This window comes from Megalopta genalis, chromosome 2 (genome assembly GCF_051020955.1).
Source record: "Megalopta genalis isolate 19385.01 chromosome 2, iyMegGena1_principal, whole genome shotgun sequence".
Classification (NCBI taxonomy): Eukaryota; Metazoa; Arthropoda; class Insecta; order Hymenoptera; family Halictidae; genus Megalopta; species Megalopta genalis.
In genome coordinates this window covers 18,034,175-18,052,865 of record NC_135014.1, presented here as the reverse complement: position 1 = coordinate 18,052,865, position 18,691 = coordinate 18,034,175, and the positions used below count along the sequence as shown (strand labels likewise).

General features: G+C 41.5%; 1 protein-coding gene across 1 annotated transcript in view; it reads left to right on the top strand.

Annotated features, from left to right (window-relative positions):
* side (motor axon guidance molcule sidestep) overlaps positions 1 to 12,891 on the top strand; it is a 45,049-nt gene extending 32,158 nt beyond the window's left edge. Inside the window, exons 7-12 of the mRNA XM_033468334.2 lie at positions 59 to 189; positions 1,418 to 1,577; positions 1,769 to 2,071; positions 4,965 to 5,432; positions 7,125 to 7,337; positions 8,723 to 12,891. Coding sequence (XP_033324225.1) covers positions 59 to 189; positions 1,418 to 1,577; positions 1,769 to 2,071; positions 4,965 to 5,432; positions 7,125 to 7,337; positions 8,723 to 8,766 — 1,319 coding nt within the window. The 3' untranslated portion in view covers positions 8,767 to 12,891. The remainder of the gene's footprint in view (positions 1 to 58; positions 190 to 1,417; positions 1,578 to 1,768; positions 2,072 to 4,964; positions 5,433 to 7,124; positions 7,338 to 8,722) is intronic.
* The last annotated feature ends 5,800 nt before the right edge of the window (positions 12,892 to 18,691 follow it).

Here is an 18,691-nt window from a genome sequence, read left to right as displayed (position 1 = left end):
ACGCCACTCTCTGCGAGAGAGAATACATCTCTCGTCTGTCTTCGATTGTTCTATGCAGATAACCCGGTCGTCGCCGTTCACCTAGCTACCGGCTACACCATGGAGTCTTTAAGGGAAGGCGATGATCTGAAGTTGGTCTGCGACGTGCAGAGCAACCCTCTTCCCACCAAAGTCATTTGGTACCATAACGTAAGTAGAATGGTCCTGACGTCCTTCGGGACTGTAACCGAAGTTCGAACTTTGCGACGGGAGTTGTATATGCAGATGAGACTTCAGAACCTTGGGACAACTTTCGTTGTCAAATGACGTATGCCACCAATCATTTTTAATACTGTCGCCAGCTTTTAGCGTACAGCGTGTAGAAGAAAATCCGTCGATCATGCGTGATGAGATAATAATCAATCTAAACTATCCTCGCCGACTGACGACACAGTAGTCTTTGTCCTAATCCTTAATAAACACGACACGTCAGAAATAATGCCGGGGACTCGCTCTTACATCTCGGCCATTTCTGACACTGTGGTCGTCCTCGGCCATGGTGTGATGATCCTCACTGATCCAAAGTTCCAAATAATCAAATCTAAATTGTCTAAACGCGTTCAGGACAAGCGGGCCATAGTCCCAGTTCTGAAATTTGTAGGAGAAAACGAGTTGACCGATCGGATAGATCGGGATCAGGGATTCGAACCCGGATGATCTTCTCTTGCTTGCCGGGTGACCGCTTTAACCAATCGAGCTATCCCGGCCGACCGACGATGCATACTCTTCTAGCGCTAATAAACCCAAACTCGTCAGAAATATGCCGACTCCTACAAACGTTTAGTAAAATTCGATCGGACAAAATTCGCCGTGACACTCCCACTGTACGGGGGCCGCGCCGAAAATGCGCACATAACGCAGGGTCGGTCCACTTTTGTACGAAAATTTTCTTAAGCATTAAGTAATGACTGTGCTTAATCCGTTTCTAAATCTCTTGTTTCCTGTAAACATTCAGTAAAGGGCCTACAATATGTTAAAATCTATGAACAAGTTTCGAAGAAAAATGTAACCTGACATTTTTTAAATCAATTCAGATCAAACGACAATTATACCTGTAGCAGTTTTTTCGGAATCCTTGTAAGAAAAGACTTTATCCGTTTGAGTCCCAGGGATTATTCAGAAAACACGATCGAAAAATGACAAACGGCGTGATAGCGCTGCTTGGGACTCAAACGGTTATCAGAATAGTTTCTAATATGTCAGAAATATGGCTTACATGGATGCCAGATGTATTCGGCACTCGTCAATATTGGTCATCAGATGGATGCCGTATATATCCGTATATGCTGTATATATCGGCCACACAGGTGACCAGATGGATGCCGGATATATCCGGCGCTCGTACCGAAAGGGTTAAAGCTCGCGGTTCTCGTTGCAGGAGAAGCGATTGGAGCACGACGTGTCCGGCGGGACTCTGATCGCCTCGAACGCGTTGACTTTGAGGCTGTTGACTCTGGCTCACGGCGGCGAGTACACCTGCGAGGCGGTGAATCTTGTTGGAATGGGTCGCAGCCAGCCTCTCTTCGTCCACATGAAATGTGAGTTTGGTTCTCTCGAAGCGCGATCACCGATAAGGGACATCTCCGAACTCGAATGCCGCGGCATCGATCAGCGCACAGAAATCCGACGGTGCGGAGACCGACGAATTAGAAACCGGGAGTCGGGCGATGTCTCTCGGAGTCCCTTGGAGTAATTCGAGGTCCTGACGAAATTCTTGTTCTTTCGAAAGACGCGCCCAGGTGCAGAGTGGGTTACGAGCGTCGCGAGATCGCGGCGGGTCGTCGCGAGACGGTGTCGTTGCGCTGCGAGGTCGACGCGATCCCGACGGACGACGTGAGGTTCTCGTGGATGTTCAACGCGACGCGCGGCGACGTGTCGCCGGTGCTGAACTCCAGAGCTCGGAATAACGGGCTCGTTAGCGTTCTGGAGTACACTCCTACCGCTGACACCGACTTTGGAACCCTCGCCTGCTGGGCAAGCAACAGCGTCGGCAGACAAAGGACGCCTTGTGTATTCAACATCGTGCCGGGCAGTACGTATCTTTGGAATCTTGAAACTAGAACGAGACCCGGGACCATCCATTCGTGCGCCCATTACTCGAGTCGCGTGCAAACCCCGTCGTTCGTTCTGCGGTCCATCGGATCTCCACAAATATTGGGCACCGGCTTCCCAAGGTCGCGCGAAGGTCACTCTTTGTTCCGACGCGTTGGGAGACGCTTGTTAGACGTCGTGCGACACTTCGGAGGCTGTTGGTCCCATGAATCGAATCGACGTTTTCGAACCATCGGAAATAAGACGATACGAGGTGATACAGAAGTTTATGAATTCAGTTGCCGATCTATGTATTTGCCTCCCATAACATGAATCAGCATTTTTCAACCGGTTCGAGATCGAAAGTCGATACGTGGCCAAAACGTTAGAATGTTCGTCTAAATGAACTAAAATTTGTTACGGTAAATTCTCCCTAATTGACCCTCTGGTTGTACGCAGAAATTGACAATTTGGGAAAGAGGAGATACGATTATTCGAGCCTCGCGGCTCATTTTTATGATTGTTGACAATCGGCAACTCTGAAAATGAGGCTCGCGAGGCTCGAATGATCGTATCTTCACTTCCCAAATTGTCCATTTTTGTGCACAAGTTGAGGATCAATTACGAAGAATTTACTGTACTTCTCGGTTTTTCGAGTCAATGAAGTCAATGAAATCCGATACCAGGATTACTACAAATTATATGTCGGATTTGGTGTAAACAAATATCATAAATTCTACAAAATGGATTAACATGTAATAATAACAGTAATAACTGTTTATTAATAAGCAGTAATTCATTTATTTGTTAATACAAACGCAACATGTTCTGTGCCGAGCTGTTTTTACTGGGCTCAGATCACTTGATGTTATGACTTTACTTTGACTTTTGTTTTGACTTTGATTTGACTTTGATTTTGATTTATTTGTTTGATTATTTATTTATTTTTTATATTATATGTAATTATTAATTATTGTATATGTAACAATGAAACAAACTTATGATGCTGTGCTTTATACTACGTTTTTGATAAGGCCTCATTCTTTCGGTGGAAATATGTTCTTCAGTCCTAAACTTGTTATAGAATATCTTTTCAGCGCATTAAATAAACATGTGAGCGTGTATCATGTAGCAGCGAACGTGTTAAATGATTAAGAAACGAAGGATATCCGGTGAATAGGATGAGAAAATAAATTTCACCCGACCTTTTTGGCGTACCATTAATCATATTTAAAAATCAAGCGATAAGATTAATTTATTAATTTTTTCTTGGACGATCGAATTATGTAATCTAATCCATCTCCTGGCTACCTGTGACCTCACACGACCTCATTCTGCATTTATCTACATTCAAATGAATATAAACTGTCCATTAAACATTAAAAAAGAATATTAACAAATAGACTGCAGATTTTATGCGATTATGACAAAAATTAATAGATCGAGTACAAAACAATGAAAACATTCAAACAATTTAAAACTACGGTTGCATTTGTTTTCTTATTTCGAGCAATTTTAATCTCACTTGAAATTATTTTGCATTAAATCGTGTGTACAAAAAATGTTGTCGAGAAATTACATATTTTTATAATATCTCAGAGAGATAATTCGCAGCTTTTTAGGAACGAGTGGATTTCCAAACCATTAAAATAATTAAAGAACAAAATCAACGTTTACGCAGCTCCTGTACCTTGTAATTGGTGTAGACTATTTTTTCATTTTACATAAAAATTTGCAGTCTATTGAATGCAATACGGTCCGGGCTATTTGCGCGAGAACTTTTGCATATTTTGGCCAGTATATTTTAAGGTTGTTGCATCGCTTTACAAAAATGGATACGATTTATAAAATATCAGACAGTCGAATTAAATGATATTAAATTGGATTATTTATTTTAAATTGCATTTCACGAGCAATCAAGAAAATTACTATTTTCAATCATCCGGACGGTAATCTGTTAAAAGGCTCATTGCTACGGCGGAAAATTCGTTTGTGGTATTTGGTCACGTATCGTCGATTCGGAACCACTGTGCACCAACTAGAGAAACGGAAGACTGTTAAAAATGAGTTTAGTTGTCGATCCGATGCTAGTTTAACCTCTTAGGCACGACGCGCCACTATAGTGGCTTTCGCGGATATCATCTCTCTGAACGACGCGCCACTATACCGGGTGTCCCAAAAATGTCTCGCAATCCGGAAATGGCGGGTTCCTCGGATCATTTGAAGCAGCTTCTTCCTTTACAAAAATGTTCTCCGAGGCACCGTTAACGAGTTATTAACGAAAAACAGTGACCAATAAGAATCGAGTACGGCTGACGCGAGGCGGCCCAAACAACCAGCGCACGAAGCCCAGTTCCGCTCATTGGCTCGGTCGCCTCGCGCCAGCCGAGCTCGCCTCTCATTGGTCACTGTTTTTCGTTAATAAGTCGTTAACGGCGCCTCGTAGAAAATTTTTGTAAAGGAAAAAGTTGCTTCAAATGACCCGAAGAACCCGCCACTTTCGGATTGCGAGACATTTTTGGGACACCCTGCAGTGGCTCACTCTAGAGTAGCTCACTCGCTCTCCGTTTGAATGAAATAATCATCTTCCTATGCATTGTTTCACATTTATTTTGTCTTCACATCGATTTACAACAGTGTTAATAATATAAAGACGGAATACACACAGTATCAGACTCTGTACAGTGCATATCAGAATCTGCCGTCCAGGGAAATAGCCTCGCGCAGAATTCAGAAAGTATTCCTAAAAGGTTAACCAAGATAGTCGTGAAATAAAAGCTCGCGAAAGTTGCTCCCTCGCGAAATTGCTTAACCCTCGCGAACCCATAGCACCGTCGAAAGATCCTTTTCGCCGGCCGCCGTTTCCAAGCGAATAAACGTTGGTATTCTCGCAGAGACACCGCAGCCGCCGTTCGACTGCTCCCTGCAGAACGAGACCAGCTCGTTGCAAGTGAATTGTGTCCCTGGCGCGGACGGTGGTTCGCCGCAGTACTTTTTGTTGGAAGTTCGCGGCGGTCCGCGGGACCCGAGCGTCGTCCAGGTGAACACGGCCACGCTGCAGAAGCCCCAAAGCGACCAGGGCACGGTCGGCGAGTCGCCAGCCCTCTACCAAGAAAAGAACATGCGACCCAATTTTCAACTGCACGACCTAGAGCCGGGGTTCGACTATACCCTCTACGTGTACGCGGTGAACGGTCGCGGAAGAAGCGAACCGGCGTTGCTGAGACACGTCAGGGTGACCGACTCGGTCGGAGGAAAATTGGAGAGGACCGGGACCGGGATCTTTCTCGAGGACCTGAAGAAGGCGCTGCCGAGTGCCAGCTCCGAGAATCTGATCATCGTGGTCGCCTTGGCGGGGACAGGTACAGTAAATTCTTCTTAATTGACGCGCACGAAAATGGACTATTTGGGAAGAGAGAAGTTACAATTGTTCGAGCTTTGCTGCTCGTTTTTATAGTTATCATCGATTATCGATAACTATAGAAACTAAATTATATTATATTATATTATATATATATATATATATATATTAAATTATATTATTAGTCGATAACTAAATTGTCCATTTTTACTCTAATTTTTTAAATGTATCTTTTTAATTTACTCCAATCTTTTTTTTCTTGATTCATCGTTGTGCACCGCATGCCAGAGCTCGGCGAACAATTAATATAACCAATTAAGTTAACCCGTCTTCATCATTTCTCTGGTAGGACAAGACAATTTTAATTTCTTCTATGTTTCCATTCACTGCGATTACTAAACTTTTATAACAGACGAAGCAAATTTTGTTTCGATTTGCAAGAAATGAATAGTAAGTATTCATACTTAGTTGATCAGATACGAAATGTTTACAACGTGTATGACTCGTTGTTATAGTGTAAGGGGTTAATAGACTTTTCAATGTGTCTAACAATAAAAATAGTTCGGTAATTTTCTCTTAAATAATAATTCGAATAAAACTTGTTGGATTATATTAAACTAAATAATTGAATGAATTCGGGCAGGGATTATTGTAGTTTCTGAGGAATTTTTTAAAAGATTCTTAATTGTTGATCTTCGATTTTGGGAGAATTATTCGAGAACTATCGATAGATAAAGTGTTAATGGTTGCACTAGTTGTAATCATTAATAACCATTTAACGATTTGTGTATTATCGTTAATCGATGATCGCAATTATCGGTTAAATTTCTTTCGATTGTTAATCTCGATTAACGACTAATGTAGCATCTTGTCCAATACAAAAATATGATAAATTAATAAACATGATAAAGACAATTCTTAACGGAATTACATTAAAACATGCTTCAAATTCCATTAAAAGAATCAACGATTATTAATTGTTTCTTTCAATCGATGATTGACGATTACTTTCATCGAATGGATTAATTCAATCGTCGATTTTTCAACGATTTCCTTTAATCCACGGCTGTCGACCACAATTAAGAATCGATTAATTCAGTAGCCGATTAACGCTTTGCACTCGAAGCCATTTTAACTGTAAATCATAAGTAATTTCTTTGACTTATAGTATTTCCATTTTATATGACAAAGTGCATTTTATGCATATGAAATTGCGTCTCGTGGTGATCCGTACAACAGTTACACTTTTAGCAATTAAAAAAAATCTAAACTTAGTAAAAAAATTATCTTGGAACGTGATATAACAATTTTAGTGGTGCCTGAGAGTCACCACTCGAGTGCAAAGGGTTAATGCCTTCAGCCCTTAACTACTTATTCGTAATTCTAAAAAGAATCGTGGAAGAAACACGTGTTTAATAAACTTGCTTCTACTCAATGGAACTAGGGCCTCTCAATTATTTATGCACAGAGTAACATGTGACTTTTCTGTCAATAATAACTCACTATACATTAACGGTCTGTGAGACAGCTAATAGTGGTTACGTAAGTTTTCGTAGGTGTAGTAGTTTGGGGTTAATCGTTCTCAGCAGTCACTGAATCAAATTCAAAGCTTTAATCCTGCGATGCTCAAAACTGGCTGTGCACCATAGGAAATCCGAGTTGTTTGTTGAAAGAGGATCGTTTACCGTTAAAGGTGCTGTGGCGCTGATCCTGGTCGGCATCGGCGTGGTAATCGGCCTGTCCGTGTGCAGAAGGAGGAGCGCATCACCTACGAAGGACGGTCCGGACGATTTCACGACGCCGTCCTATGTTTCCGCGCAGAGGATCGAGCCGAGGATCAGATACTCGGGCGACAGCAGCAGGCGTTCTCAAAGGACCAGCCTGTACGTCGAGGAGAATCGAAACGGTAAAGTGTTTGGCCTCGACGTTCTCTCGGAAATTTTTTTGCTTTTCATACAATATTCGAAGTCTTAACCACCGTTTCCGCGCGTTCCCTCAAATGTCAATCATCGGATGAACGGTTCAGCAGAGTGCAGTAAATTTTCCCTAATTGACGCTTAGCTTGGAAACGATCATGGACAATTTAGAAAAAGGAGGTACAGTTATTCCAGCCTTGCGGCACGTTTTTATAGTTTTGGACGATCGGTAACCATAAAAACGAGCCGTATGGCTCGAATAATCGTATCTCTTTTTTCCCAAATTGTCAAATTAGGGAGAGTTTACTGTAATTGCCTAGTATACTCTCATGTTTGTGATTGGTCGCTGCGTCGGTCGACTGCGCCGCTATCTGTAGTAATGTCTCCCTAACTGACGCTCAGATTGTGCACAAAAATGGACAATTTGGGAAGAGAAGATACGATTATTCGAGCAATGCGGTTCATTTTTATAGTTACCAATTGTCAACGACTATAAAAACGAGCTTCAGTGCTTAATTATAATCGTATCTCCTCTTCCCAAATTGTCCATTTTTGTGGACAATCTGTGCGTCAATTAGAGAGACATTACTATACCCCTATTCTGCTCGACTGCTCATTCGCGACGTCACCGATGGTCGATGGTCGATGGTCGTAACGCGGACGAAAAGTCACTTGTTGATTCATTTATTATTATTATTATTATTATTAGACTGCGGATCTTTATGCATTTAACGGAAAAACGTGTAGACGTGTTGGGGACTCTAGTGGTATTGAAAAAATGAATAATGATCGATTTGATTTTAGACATGATGGAACGTAGAATAGTGAACAAATTGAAAGAAACTGAAAATATTGATATGTCAATTATTATTATCAAAATCTTTTAAGATGATAACAAGATTGCACTTGATTCCTACCATTTGATTTGATTTTATACATGATGGAACGTAGAATAGTGAACAAATTGAAAGAAACTGAAAATATTGATATTTTAATTATTATTATTAAAATCTTTTAAGATGGTAACAAGATTGCACTTGATTCCTACCATTTGATTTGATTTTATACATGATGGAACGTAGAATAGTGAACAAATCGAATAAAACTGAAAATATTCATATGTCAATTATTATTATGAAAATCATTTAAGATGGTACCAAGATTGCACTTGGTTCCAACGTCTTGCAATTGACGCGGACGACATTTATTTTGCACAAAGATCCTCAGGAACCCCCATTTCCGGATTGCGAGACATTTTTGGCGGCACCCTGTACAAGACTTTAGTGATAGTTTCGTGACCTCGGTTTTGCGAAGGCAGATGTTTTAACGGTGAAAATACAGAAATTATAGAGGTATCGATATGTTGGTGTTCCAGAACCGGATCTGCTGCAGCGGGTGGAGATCGACGTGCACGACTAACGTTGCGGAAGATCCCCTGCATTTTGTACAGCCGTGAGAGGAACACGCTTCGATGTGAAACGTTCGCCGTTATGTATTATACACGCTTCCCCGGACGTCCTGTCTGTATTAGATAGAGAAATCCGGCCGGAAGTGCCTATTTTTGTAGACGTGTAAGGACGTAGCTTGATAAGCCGTAGAAAAGCAAGCGAGATGCAGTGCGTTATTGCGCCCGATCCGGTGATCTAACACTATTTCCAGAATACCTGTACCTGTGCTTTGCGATCGTGCTCGCGAGAGTGTCCGTAAAAAGCGTCCGCCGCGTCGCACGACGGCCTTAAAGCTTTTATTTATTACATCTCGCACTTTGTACTGCGACTGCACGTGCCATTCGCGAACAAGCAACAGTCGAGAGAGAAAGAGAGAGAGAGAGAGAGAAAGAGAGAGAGAGAGAAAGATAGATAGATAGAGAGAGAGAGAGAGAAAGAGAGAGAGAGAGCGAGATAGAGAAAGAGAGAGAGGGAGAAAGAGAGAGAGAGCGAGAGAGAGAAAGAGAGAGAGAGAAAGATAGATAGAGAGAGAGAGAGAGAGAGAGAGAAAGAGAGAGAGGGTGATAGAAAGGACGTCGAAGTATTATAATCGAGGGCTCGGTGCCCTTACTTCCCTTAGTCGGCGCTTCTTCGCAGGGAGCCTCTTGGTTCCCGTAACTATAGTTCAGAATCCTTAATAGAACGCGCAAAGTGTACAGATATTTTTACAGTCCTGCCCCCGTAAACGTAAGTCACGATTCCTGCGTACCGAAACCAGGCATGGGCATTGTTCGAACCATGTATTAGAATATGGTCGCTTAACCGTTGTACGATGGACATTTTATCGATACCTAAATTCATCCAGATTATTTCGCAGTCCACTGTACTAGCTTCGATCAAGTATTGAACGGTACGTCGTTCCAATGGGTGCTTCGCTTTAAACCGGCCGCCTCGATACAGTGAATTCTCTCCAATTATTGCTCAGCTTGTAAACAAAAATGAACCATTCGGGAAGAGGAGGAACGATTGTTCGTGCCTCGCGGCTCGTTTTTATAGCCGCCGATTCTCGATAACTGTAAAAACGAGCCGCGAGGCTCGAATAATCGTATCTCCACTACCCAAATTGTCCATTTTTTGTGTACAAGAGAATTTACTGTACCTCCTCCAATAGCGACGTTATTCCAAGGTTATTCCTTAATAAAATATATTCGGACCTGTATAACGACCTGATCTTGAAACGGCTTTCGATTCCGAATATGATCTTTGATTTCAATGATCGTTTGAATGTCAACTCATTAAGCGGCTACACGAAGCAATAACGAAAAATATGCACTTATACGCAAATCAACACCGATGATTCCGGAAACGGGTGGTCGGCTTTAAGCGAAACACCCCGTATATTGCCCGTCGACATCTTGAATCAATAACAAGCGGGTTAACGCGATAATTCGGCGAAAAATTGTTTGCACTGTCGAGCGAACCTGTTTGACCAGGGAATAACGTATTTCGTGCGATTCGTAAATAATTTCTTGGATAATCGTTGCCGTATCTCGGCGATTAACTCGGTAACCGAACGCTCACATTACGATGTGGGCGAGTAAAATGCATGTACAACGTCGGATAATTACTTTGCAAACTAGTCGATTTAATATCTCAAAGGCAAAGTCTTTTGTTAATCGGATTGCCGATTACTGCCAGCTATTGTTCCAGCAAACGTTGCATATTCGAATCATTGCAAACTTTATCTGTTATTAGAGGAGTCCAGGAATTTTTAAATCATTACATTAACGTGTGTTAATGTGACTGATTTAAACAAGTACGAACGCTTTGCACGTAAGCGCCAGCTTTGTTTTTTATTCGAACGAGTCAGCTGAGATAATAGCAAATCAGTTGTTTTCGAAGAAAGATAAAGTGTTGCGTTGTTTTCCAAGTCAGAAACAATGATTTCCGGACTATGAATTTTCACGGTTTTACAGTAGCTGAGAAGCGAGCATAAAGATTCACAGTCTAGTAGTATAGCCGTGCCATTGATGCGTCGCGATGCTCGATTGAAACGAGGCCAGAAAAGAACACAGTAGTAAAAATGAAGAGATTATTTTTCATCGTTATTTTGACCTCCTCCACTGGAATGACGTACTGCAGGCGTCACCTGGCATCAGGTACTAGAACATAGATAAATAACAAACTAGCTAGACATACAAAAATATGTCTCGTTGCATTGTATAGCTTGCATCGTGCCGAAGTTCATCGTACCGAATAATATCATTAACCAAGATTTTTCGTACATTGGTAATCTCGTAGATAATTATTTTAGAAAGATTCGCCACAGACATCTGTCGATAAATTTGAAGAGATCGCACCCCTCGCACTATGATCTCCTTTGCAACTACACTGATCAGTCATTCTTCGTTCTTAATAATTTCTCTAATAGGACAAGACAATTTTTATTTCTTCTACATCTCTATTTTTATTCATTGTTTCTATTCAGAAGAAATGAATAACATTCATATTTAGTAGATTATGCGTGAAATCTTCGCCACGAGTTTGACTCGTTTTTGTAGTTCAAGTGGTTAACTTTTTGCGCACGTGCTACACACGTCGCCTATAGTCGACAACGAAAAGATAAATAAATAATGAAACTAGCTAGGCATATAAAAAATGTCTTGTTGCTACGTAGATGGTGATTCTAGTAACTGGGCCGAGTTGTAGTTTTCTGTTGCAGGTGAATTCAGAAAAAAGTTGTCAAGAAAAATTGTACACTATTTAACAAGCTCTATTATTTTATAGTACGATTTCTCCACAAGTGCATAGGTGTACTTGCAAAGTGCAACTGCACTTTTAAAAAAAATAGAAAGTGCATATTCTTTGCAGGTAGATCGATTCTCTAGAACATTTTTGGAAAGAAAGTACAACTAGGGTACAATAGCAACAATATTATTATTTCATGAAATATTTTACTTTCCTAACGGTAAGCTCGATGTTGATAAATGAAGCAGCATCGTCGCGTCGTAAAGACACGACGTATAAAATTGTGTATGAAATACTTTGGGAAATATTAATTTTGTTGCCACCTATCCCCGATCTAATTCTAATGTAAAAAACGCATTATACATAGAATAAGATACTAGTAGATGTAACTAGTTCGATACAAACGAATTACGAAAGAATTACGATTACAAAAGAACGAGTATCGAATCGAAATTGTAACTTGTTGAATAGTGTAAAATTTTCTTTTACAATTTTTTACTAAATTCGTCTGAAACAGAGATGCAACTCGGCCTAATTACCAGCATCATCCTGATTAGTTTGCATTCTGTCGAAATGCAGTAAATTCTCCCTAATTTTCCTTCAGCTTGTAAACAAAAATGGTCAATTTGGGAAAAGAAGATACGATTATTCGAGCCTTGCACCTTTTTTTTATAATTGTTGATAATCGGCAACTATAAAAATGAGCCGCAAGACTCTCATACCGAACGAGATCATTCACGAAGATCTTTCACACTAAACCTACCACGGCCAAAATGCTCGCTTTTTAATTTTACGATATTATAAATTTCCGAGCTTCCTTCGTGGGAAATGATTGAATAAATTACATTATTGAAACAAGTTTTATAATCAAAATTTTACAAAGTCTAAACGAATTCTATTTTGTCACTGTTATCAATCAATGCACATCACTACTGCTCGGTAGGTTTAGTGTTGATACCCCGGTAATCTTGTAAATCAGGAACAGCCAACTTTTTGTCGGCCGAGAGCCACAGAGTTCCCATTCCCCACCACCAGCCAAACTGCACCCTACAAAGAGTTAGCGTGAGGGGATCATTTTCCTGCGATTTGGGAGGGGAAAGAGCGAAACGTGGCTCGCGGGCCGCCAGTTCGCGGTCTCTGTTGTAAATAATCATTCTAGAAAGATTCGTCACACTTGACGACGAGTATGCCCATGCCTGACTGCGAGGTACTTTCTAATGACGCCATAGAATCCGCGCCACAGAGGATTCTCGAGAAACCGAAACGCTTACGAAGTCTGTACATACATACATACATATATTATGATAGAATTACGTGCAATTGTATTACTAGCGACCGACTGGCCGAATAAACGTACGTTCACCATGAATGTGACGATCATTTTCCGTGTCCCGAGCGTGCTTTATGACTAACAGTACGCGGCGAGAGGGGTAGAAGCAATTGGCGCGCGATGTTTTACGACGCTCAACATTTCGGAGCCCCAATTTTACGATAAAATTCCGCATGTTTAACCGTGGACGCGGCGCGCGGCGCGACGCGGCGCGGCCCGGCCGACGTCCGCGTTATCGTTGCGAAATGTATGGCGTGCGCGCGATGCTTCAATGCCAGCTGCTACAAACAATTTTGGAAAAGCGCTGTGTGACTCCTGCCCGCGGTCGTTTAGATTCGACCGGGAACACGAGATTCTTGTCGCTCGATTACACCGATATAAATAACGAACAAGGGGGACTCGACAACATCCGGCATTCGTAAACCGCGCGATGCTTTTGCCGAACGAGTATCGAACCGGGTCGCGCGGTACCAAAATAAACTGTTATGCCATTTGCAACACGGTGCTCAAACTAACCCCCATGGACGACCCGGCCATCTTTTTGTTTGACGGGCCAACGAAATCCAATATTTCTGGGTTTACCCGGCAGCGCGTCGGCTCGTACCAAGAGTCTAACTACAAAGTGTCGCAACAACACTCGTAAAACTGGCATAGAGACAGAGGTTGCAACGGTTACGGTTTCCCGAATTTTTCGGAAACGGTTCGCGTGGTTGCGCCGTTGCTGTTTTCCCTGTTTTATTCCAGCAACTACGCGGCGGGGATGCTGATCAAGTATGTATTTGTAAATTCTTCTTGCTCGTTATTTTTCTAGTCTGCCAGCGGAAGCGTAACCGACCAGAGTCGATCCAGAAAAAGGGCTTCCGCAATTTTCTGCGCTATTTTTTATGCTTACCACACCGGGAGAGCCATTAATGCCTCTGCTTTTTCCAATTTCGTTTCATATTTCAAAGAATCCCCATTAGAAATTTAGAAATTTCTCGGTGTATAATCGCTTGCTTCTGGTTTCTTACGTTACCGAAATTCTATTGTTAGTTTCGAAAATATTAAATGTTCTTTAGAAAGTGGGTTTTTTCAAACTTCGCCGATTTTCCCGTGTTAAGCGTGCGAGTAAAGCGCGCACAAAATGTGTTAACATTGTTTCACAGGTTCTCCAGGACGCTGCTCAAACATGGCAGAAGTTTGACAAACGTATAATTGACAGCTCTGGTGTTAAAATGTTTCTAGGGATGTATAATTTGTTATTGGTTCTGAACGGAGTAGTCGACAGATTGATTTGAGGTCCGAATTCATTAGTTTCCCAAATTTGACAGTTCTTCGCAGACACGCGCAGAATGTTATTTAAATATTCTAGTGTGGCCATTGAAAAAGTGTCGATTTTTTTCTGTACAATTTCTTGAAAGATGTAGTTCCAAAAATACGTCCACAAAATCTTAAGTTTGAATCCTTGAAATTAACAAAGTTGTAGCGAGAATGATATTCATAATATAAAAATTGTCTGTATCGATTGCACAAAAATGTAGTTAAATAAAACTGTATTTACGTACCTGCAAAAACTCTAATTTTAAAAAGTTTTACAGCCTCCCAACATTGAAAAATCCGTAGGAAAAATCGATAATCAAATTTCAAAATTCCGAGTAATAAATTTCAACTAATTCTAGTACGTGCGACATCCAAGCTCACAGTAATTACGAATCTTGCACGTGTCACTAACATCAGATGAACAAAACGACCACAATTATGGATACCATTGGACGATGCTATTTTTCAAACTTGACTATGTTTCACAGGGTCACAAATTTCACCTTCTTTGCAAATGGAAAAATGTGTAAATATACTTGAGAGATGTATAAGTAAACCCTGTAAATATGTCTGCAAAAAAGTTGTTACGATTTCTTCAAAAAAATGTTGCAGAGAAAGTGACAAATGATAAGAGTAACGTTGTTAAGAAATATGGAACAACAATGGCAACGCGGGAACGGTGTGAAACGCTTTGTCGATTCAGCTAGAGCCGACCGGGGACTTCTGTTTATTAATTAGAAGTAAACGACGGAATGTTGCATTGATTCCGCGAATATTCTTAATTAATGGGGATGCATATATGCAGCGGTGGGCCGCGGTGTCGGCAAACGGTTCCCGATACAACGAGAGTAGCTTGTTCGGTTTGAACTGTATTCGAGGATCGGAATCGCGGTTCACCGCAGCAGCTCCTGTCGGAGGCTCGCGGTTCCCTCAGGAATTTCTGGTTCCTGCAGGCCATTCCGGAGGAAACCTCAAGGCGCCTCGGAGTGACCAACGAGAACTGGAGTCGGGAAGCCGCGGAGCATCGCGGCTAGGCGTCGTCGCCATCGACGTCTCCGACGTCTGGTGGCAATGATTCGCGTCGATCAGCTCGCAACGAATGCACGTTCGAAACGATCGTCACACTGGGAACGCAAGAAACCAGGGACGAACACACGGGAATAACACGCAGGAACACGTACGCGCGCACACGCGGCCAGTCGGAAGAAGCGAGGTCAAGAGGGCGGAAAATTTACGGGGAAATAAATTCGGACCAATTTTCTTTTCCGATCGGGGAAGTCGGCGGAAACCTAAGTGTATCTTATCGGGGCGAATATCAGGGGCCCGGGGAAACTCTATCCTCCAAATAAGGTTCGACCCGAGTCAAATGAACTTTTCGTGCGGAAGGGTTTCAGCTCGCAGCTCGCAGCTGGTGCAATCTCACCCCGTCTCTCTCTCTCTCTCTCTCTCTCTCTCTCTCTCTCTTTCTCTCTCTCTCTCACTCTGTGTGTATGTGTTTCTGTCTCTCCGCGCCGTCTGATTCTCTCACGGAGCTCGAAGACACGGTGATGACGGTGCTGCGGGAAAGCAAGTTGGCTCAAGTCGCAATATTTGAGGAATTCGGCTCGATTCCGGGCCGAATGTATTTCGTTAAGGGCACGAATTAAGACCCACAGGAACGTCGATGCGTTCGTGCGACAATATACTGGGTGCTCACGCTGTTACCAGTCAAGAGGAATTGCCTCGGAGCTTGCAATCCCGCTTCGACTGCTCGAAATTCCTTCTGCGAACAGGCAGCTCGACGGGCTCGGTTAAAATTGAATGTTCGAATGATTATCGAAGTTCATTTCTGTGCAAGCGAAACGGTAAAAACGCTGCGAAACAAATTACTTCTTCGATAGAAAATGTTTTTTCCTTGTTGCGAGAAACAACGAGCGTTATTTCGTATTGTTCACCGACCAAATTTGTTGCTGAGACAATTTAGAGTTAACTTAATTTATAGTTACTTTATAAAATTTATTTCACTCGCCGTTTTGACATTTGAGGAAAAATCGTGATTTGGAGATGTTCTACTATTTCATACCAAAGACAATTGAAGAACTTAAAAATGCCCTCACATACCTCTTATATAATAAATTATGTTCATTTTGCATAAAAATCCACAGTCTATTAATCACACATTATGCACGCATGTATAAGTGTATCCACATTTAACATCATGATATCTACAGTAAATCCTCTCTAATTAACAATTTGAGAAGCGGAGATACGATTATTCGAGCCTTGCGGCCCGTTTTTATAGTTTTGTCCATAAATTGTTCATTTTTGTGCACAATCTTAGCGTCAATTGGAGAGAATTTTTCTGTAGTCTGAATCTGAAATGACAAAGCATCGTGCAATGTTACTACAATATTATAATATTGTTGTGAATTACACCAATTCTCTCGCGTCGCGGCATTTTATTTACAATAAAGAATATTAACTATAACACAATTCGATACAAATACAATTCAGATCTTTCAGAAGTGGGATGTTGATCGTTCGACGATCACACACCTTCGTGGCAACCCCTATCTTCTATTATTATTTAAGGAGTTGTTCACAACAGGGCAGTTTCACATTGCAGCGACTCGATTTGGACAAGTCGCCGTAACAATATTTAGCACTGAAACAAAGAAGTAATATTTCACACGCGAAGAGAGATTGAGAGAAGGCGGAGAATTCCCGCAAGACAAATACTGAAATAATTAAGGCGATCAGTCTGAAACTCGCTGGCCCGTCCGAACGGTGAATCGATCCCGCCATTTTCTTCGACTCGCTAACGAATTACGGTAATTACGGAGGGCCGAGCGACGCTTCTAGCCGGGGATACATTGCGCCCGAGTTCCCAGCGAGAGAAGTGGATTTCAATGTTGACCCAAAAACCGCAAATGACTGCGCGTAGTCGTTTGGCATGTGACGCGTGGACGTGAAGTGGAAGTCAATGAGACGGCCGGGCTCCGGAAACAGAGAATTAAATGCGGCGACACTTTTGCGCGACTAACAAGACTAGCTAACCACAGCGAACTTCCTCCGTGACCTGGAATTTTGACTCCGCCGTGTTTCTCCCGCCCGTCTTCCTCTGCGACGATACTCGATAGTGATTTTTTCCTAGCGCCCTAAGAGCCGTCATGGTAATTAGCAAAACGACGAGCTGTCTTTTAAGTTTCCAATTCGATCGTGCCAATCGGATGACTTCTAGCAACAAATGATTTACATTTCTCGATCTTATTGACATTTATCTTTGCCTCAAGTTATGTTCTTTCCAAGCAGACAAACTGACGCATCAATAGTACTCGACGATACTGATTTTTCCCCCAGCCTTCGACGAGATGTTATGAGAATTAACAAAACCCCGATTTGTCTTTTGACTACCCAATTTGATCTATACAATCAGATGGCTTCTAACGAATGTGATTTAAATTTAACGATTTTATTGAAGTCTGTCTTTGCTTCGAGTCATGTTCTTTCATTATTCAAAGTAAAATGACTTGTGCATTAATGTACAATCCATTCTACAAGAACGTACTCTAGGTTAATAGGTTAATTGACGTGTCACCCGGAATTAGATAAATTTAATTTCCACGTTGATATACTTAGAAAGTAATTAACCCCTTGTACTTTAACGAATTCGATTCGTGATGGTGATTCCTAATAATAATTTAAGTATGAACATTAAGTAAGTCCGTTCAGTTAAATCGAAATAAAATTAATAAAAATTAATAAAATTCTCAAAAAAAGATTAATAAAATTCTCCTGTCATCAATATTTAATCCAAGATCCGCCGAGCTCTAAAAGTAACTAGCATGCGTTGCTTTAGAAGAATGACAAGACCGTATTTATTTATACCTTTAGCTATACTTTTTATAATGTATGTTTGAACTAAGAAATGTATACCACTGTTAAGGTTGAGATCTTTAAGCTTCGTACGATCGCTATTATAATATACGCTTGATTAGTTAGTTATTTTATTCGTGTTTCGGTGGACAAGATTTACAAATTACATACTCTTCCACCAAGATCTGCTTGAATAAAAAACAAATTCATCTACAAATTTCTCGTAAAAACATTTTTATAATAACAGAAATTGTAAAAGAAGAATCGAGGAAACGGTCATCTCGATTGGTGTGGCAGTATCAGTGTTAATGAAGCTCGAGGTAAATGGATTTCGCTCCAATAGATTTTATGAAAATATTTCGAACAAAAATAAGGTCTTCGCGAAGGCGTCAAGTGGATCGTGTGGTATAGCAATTTCAGAGTAAACGGTGGTGATGGAGGTTTCTGGGATTCCAGTAGACGGGACGATGAGCAAAACGAACGCGGTGACCGATAATCGTTGACTTTGAGTCTGCAGGATTCCAGGCTCGCCGCTGTCGGACTTAGGGTGTCCGGTAGTACATAGAACGTTTAAGAGTATTGCAGAGGTTCTAGATGCGACTGGATGTCGCCTGGGAAAGAATCGTCGAAGCTCCACGTCGTCGTCGTCGTCGTCGTCGTCGTCGTCTTCGTGTCAGAGAAAACC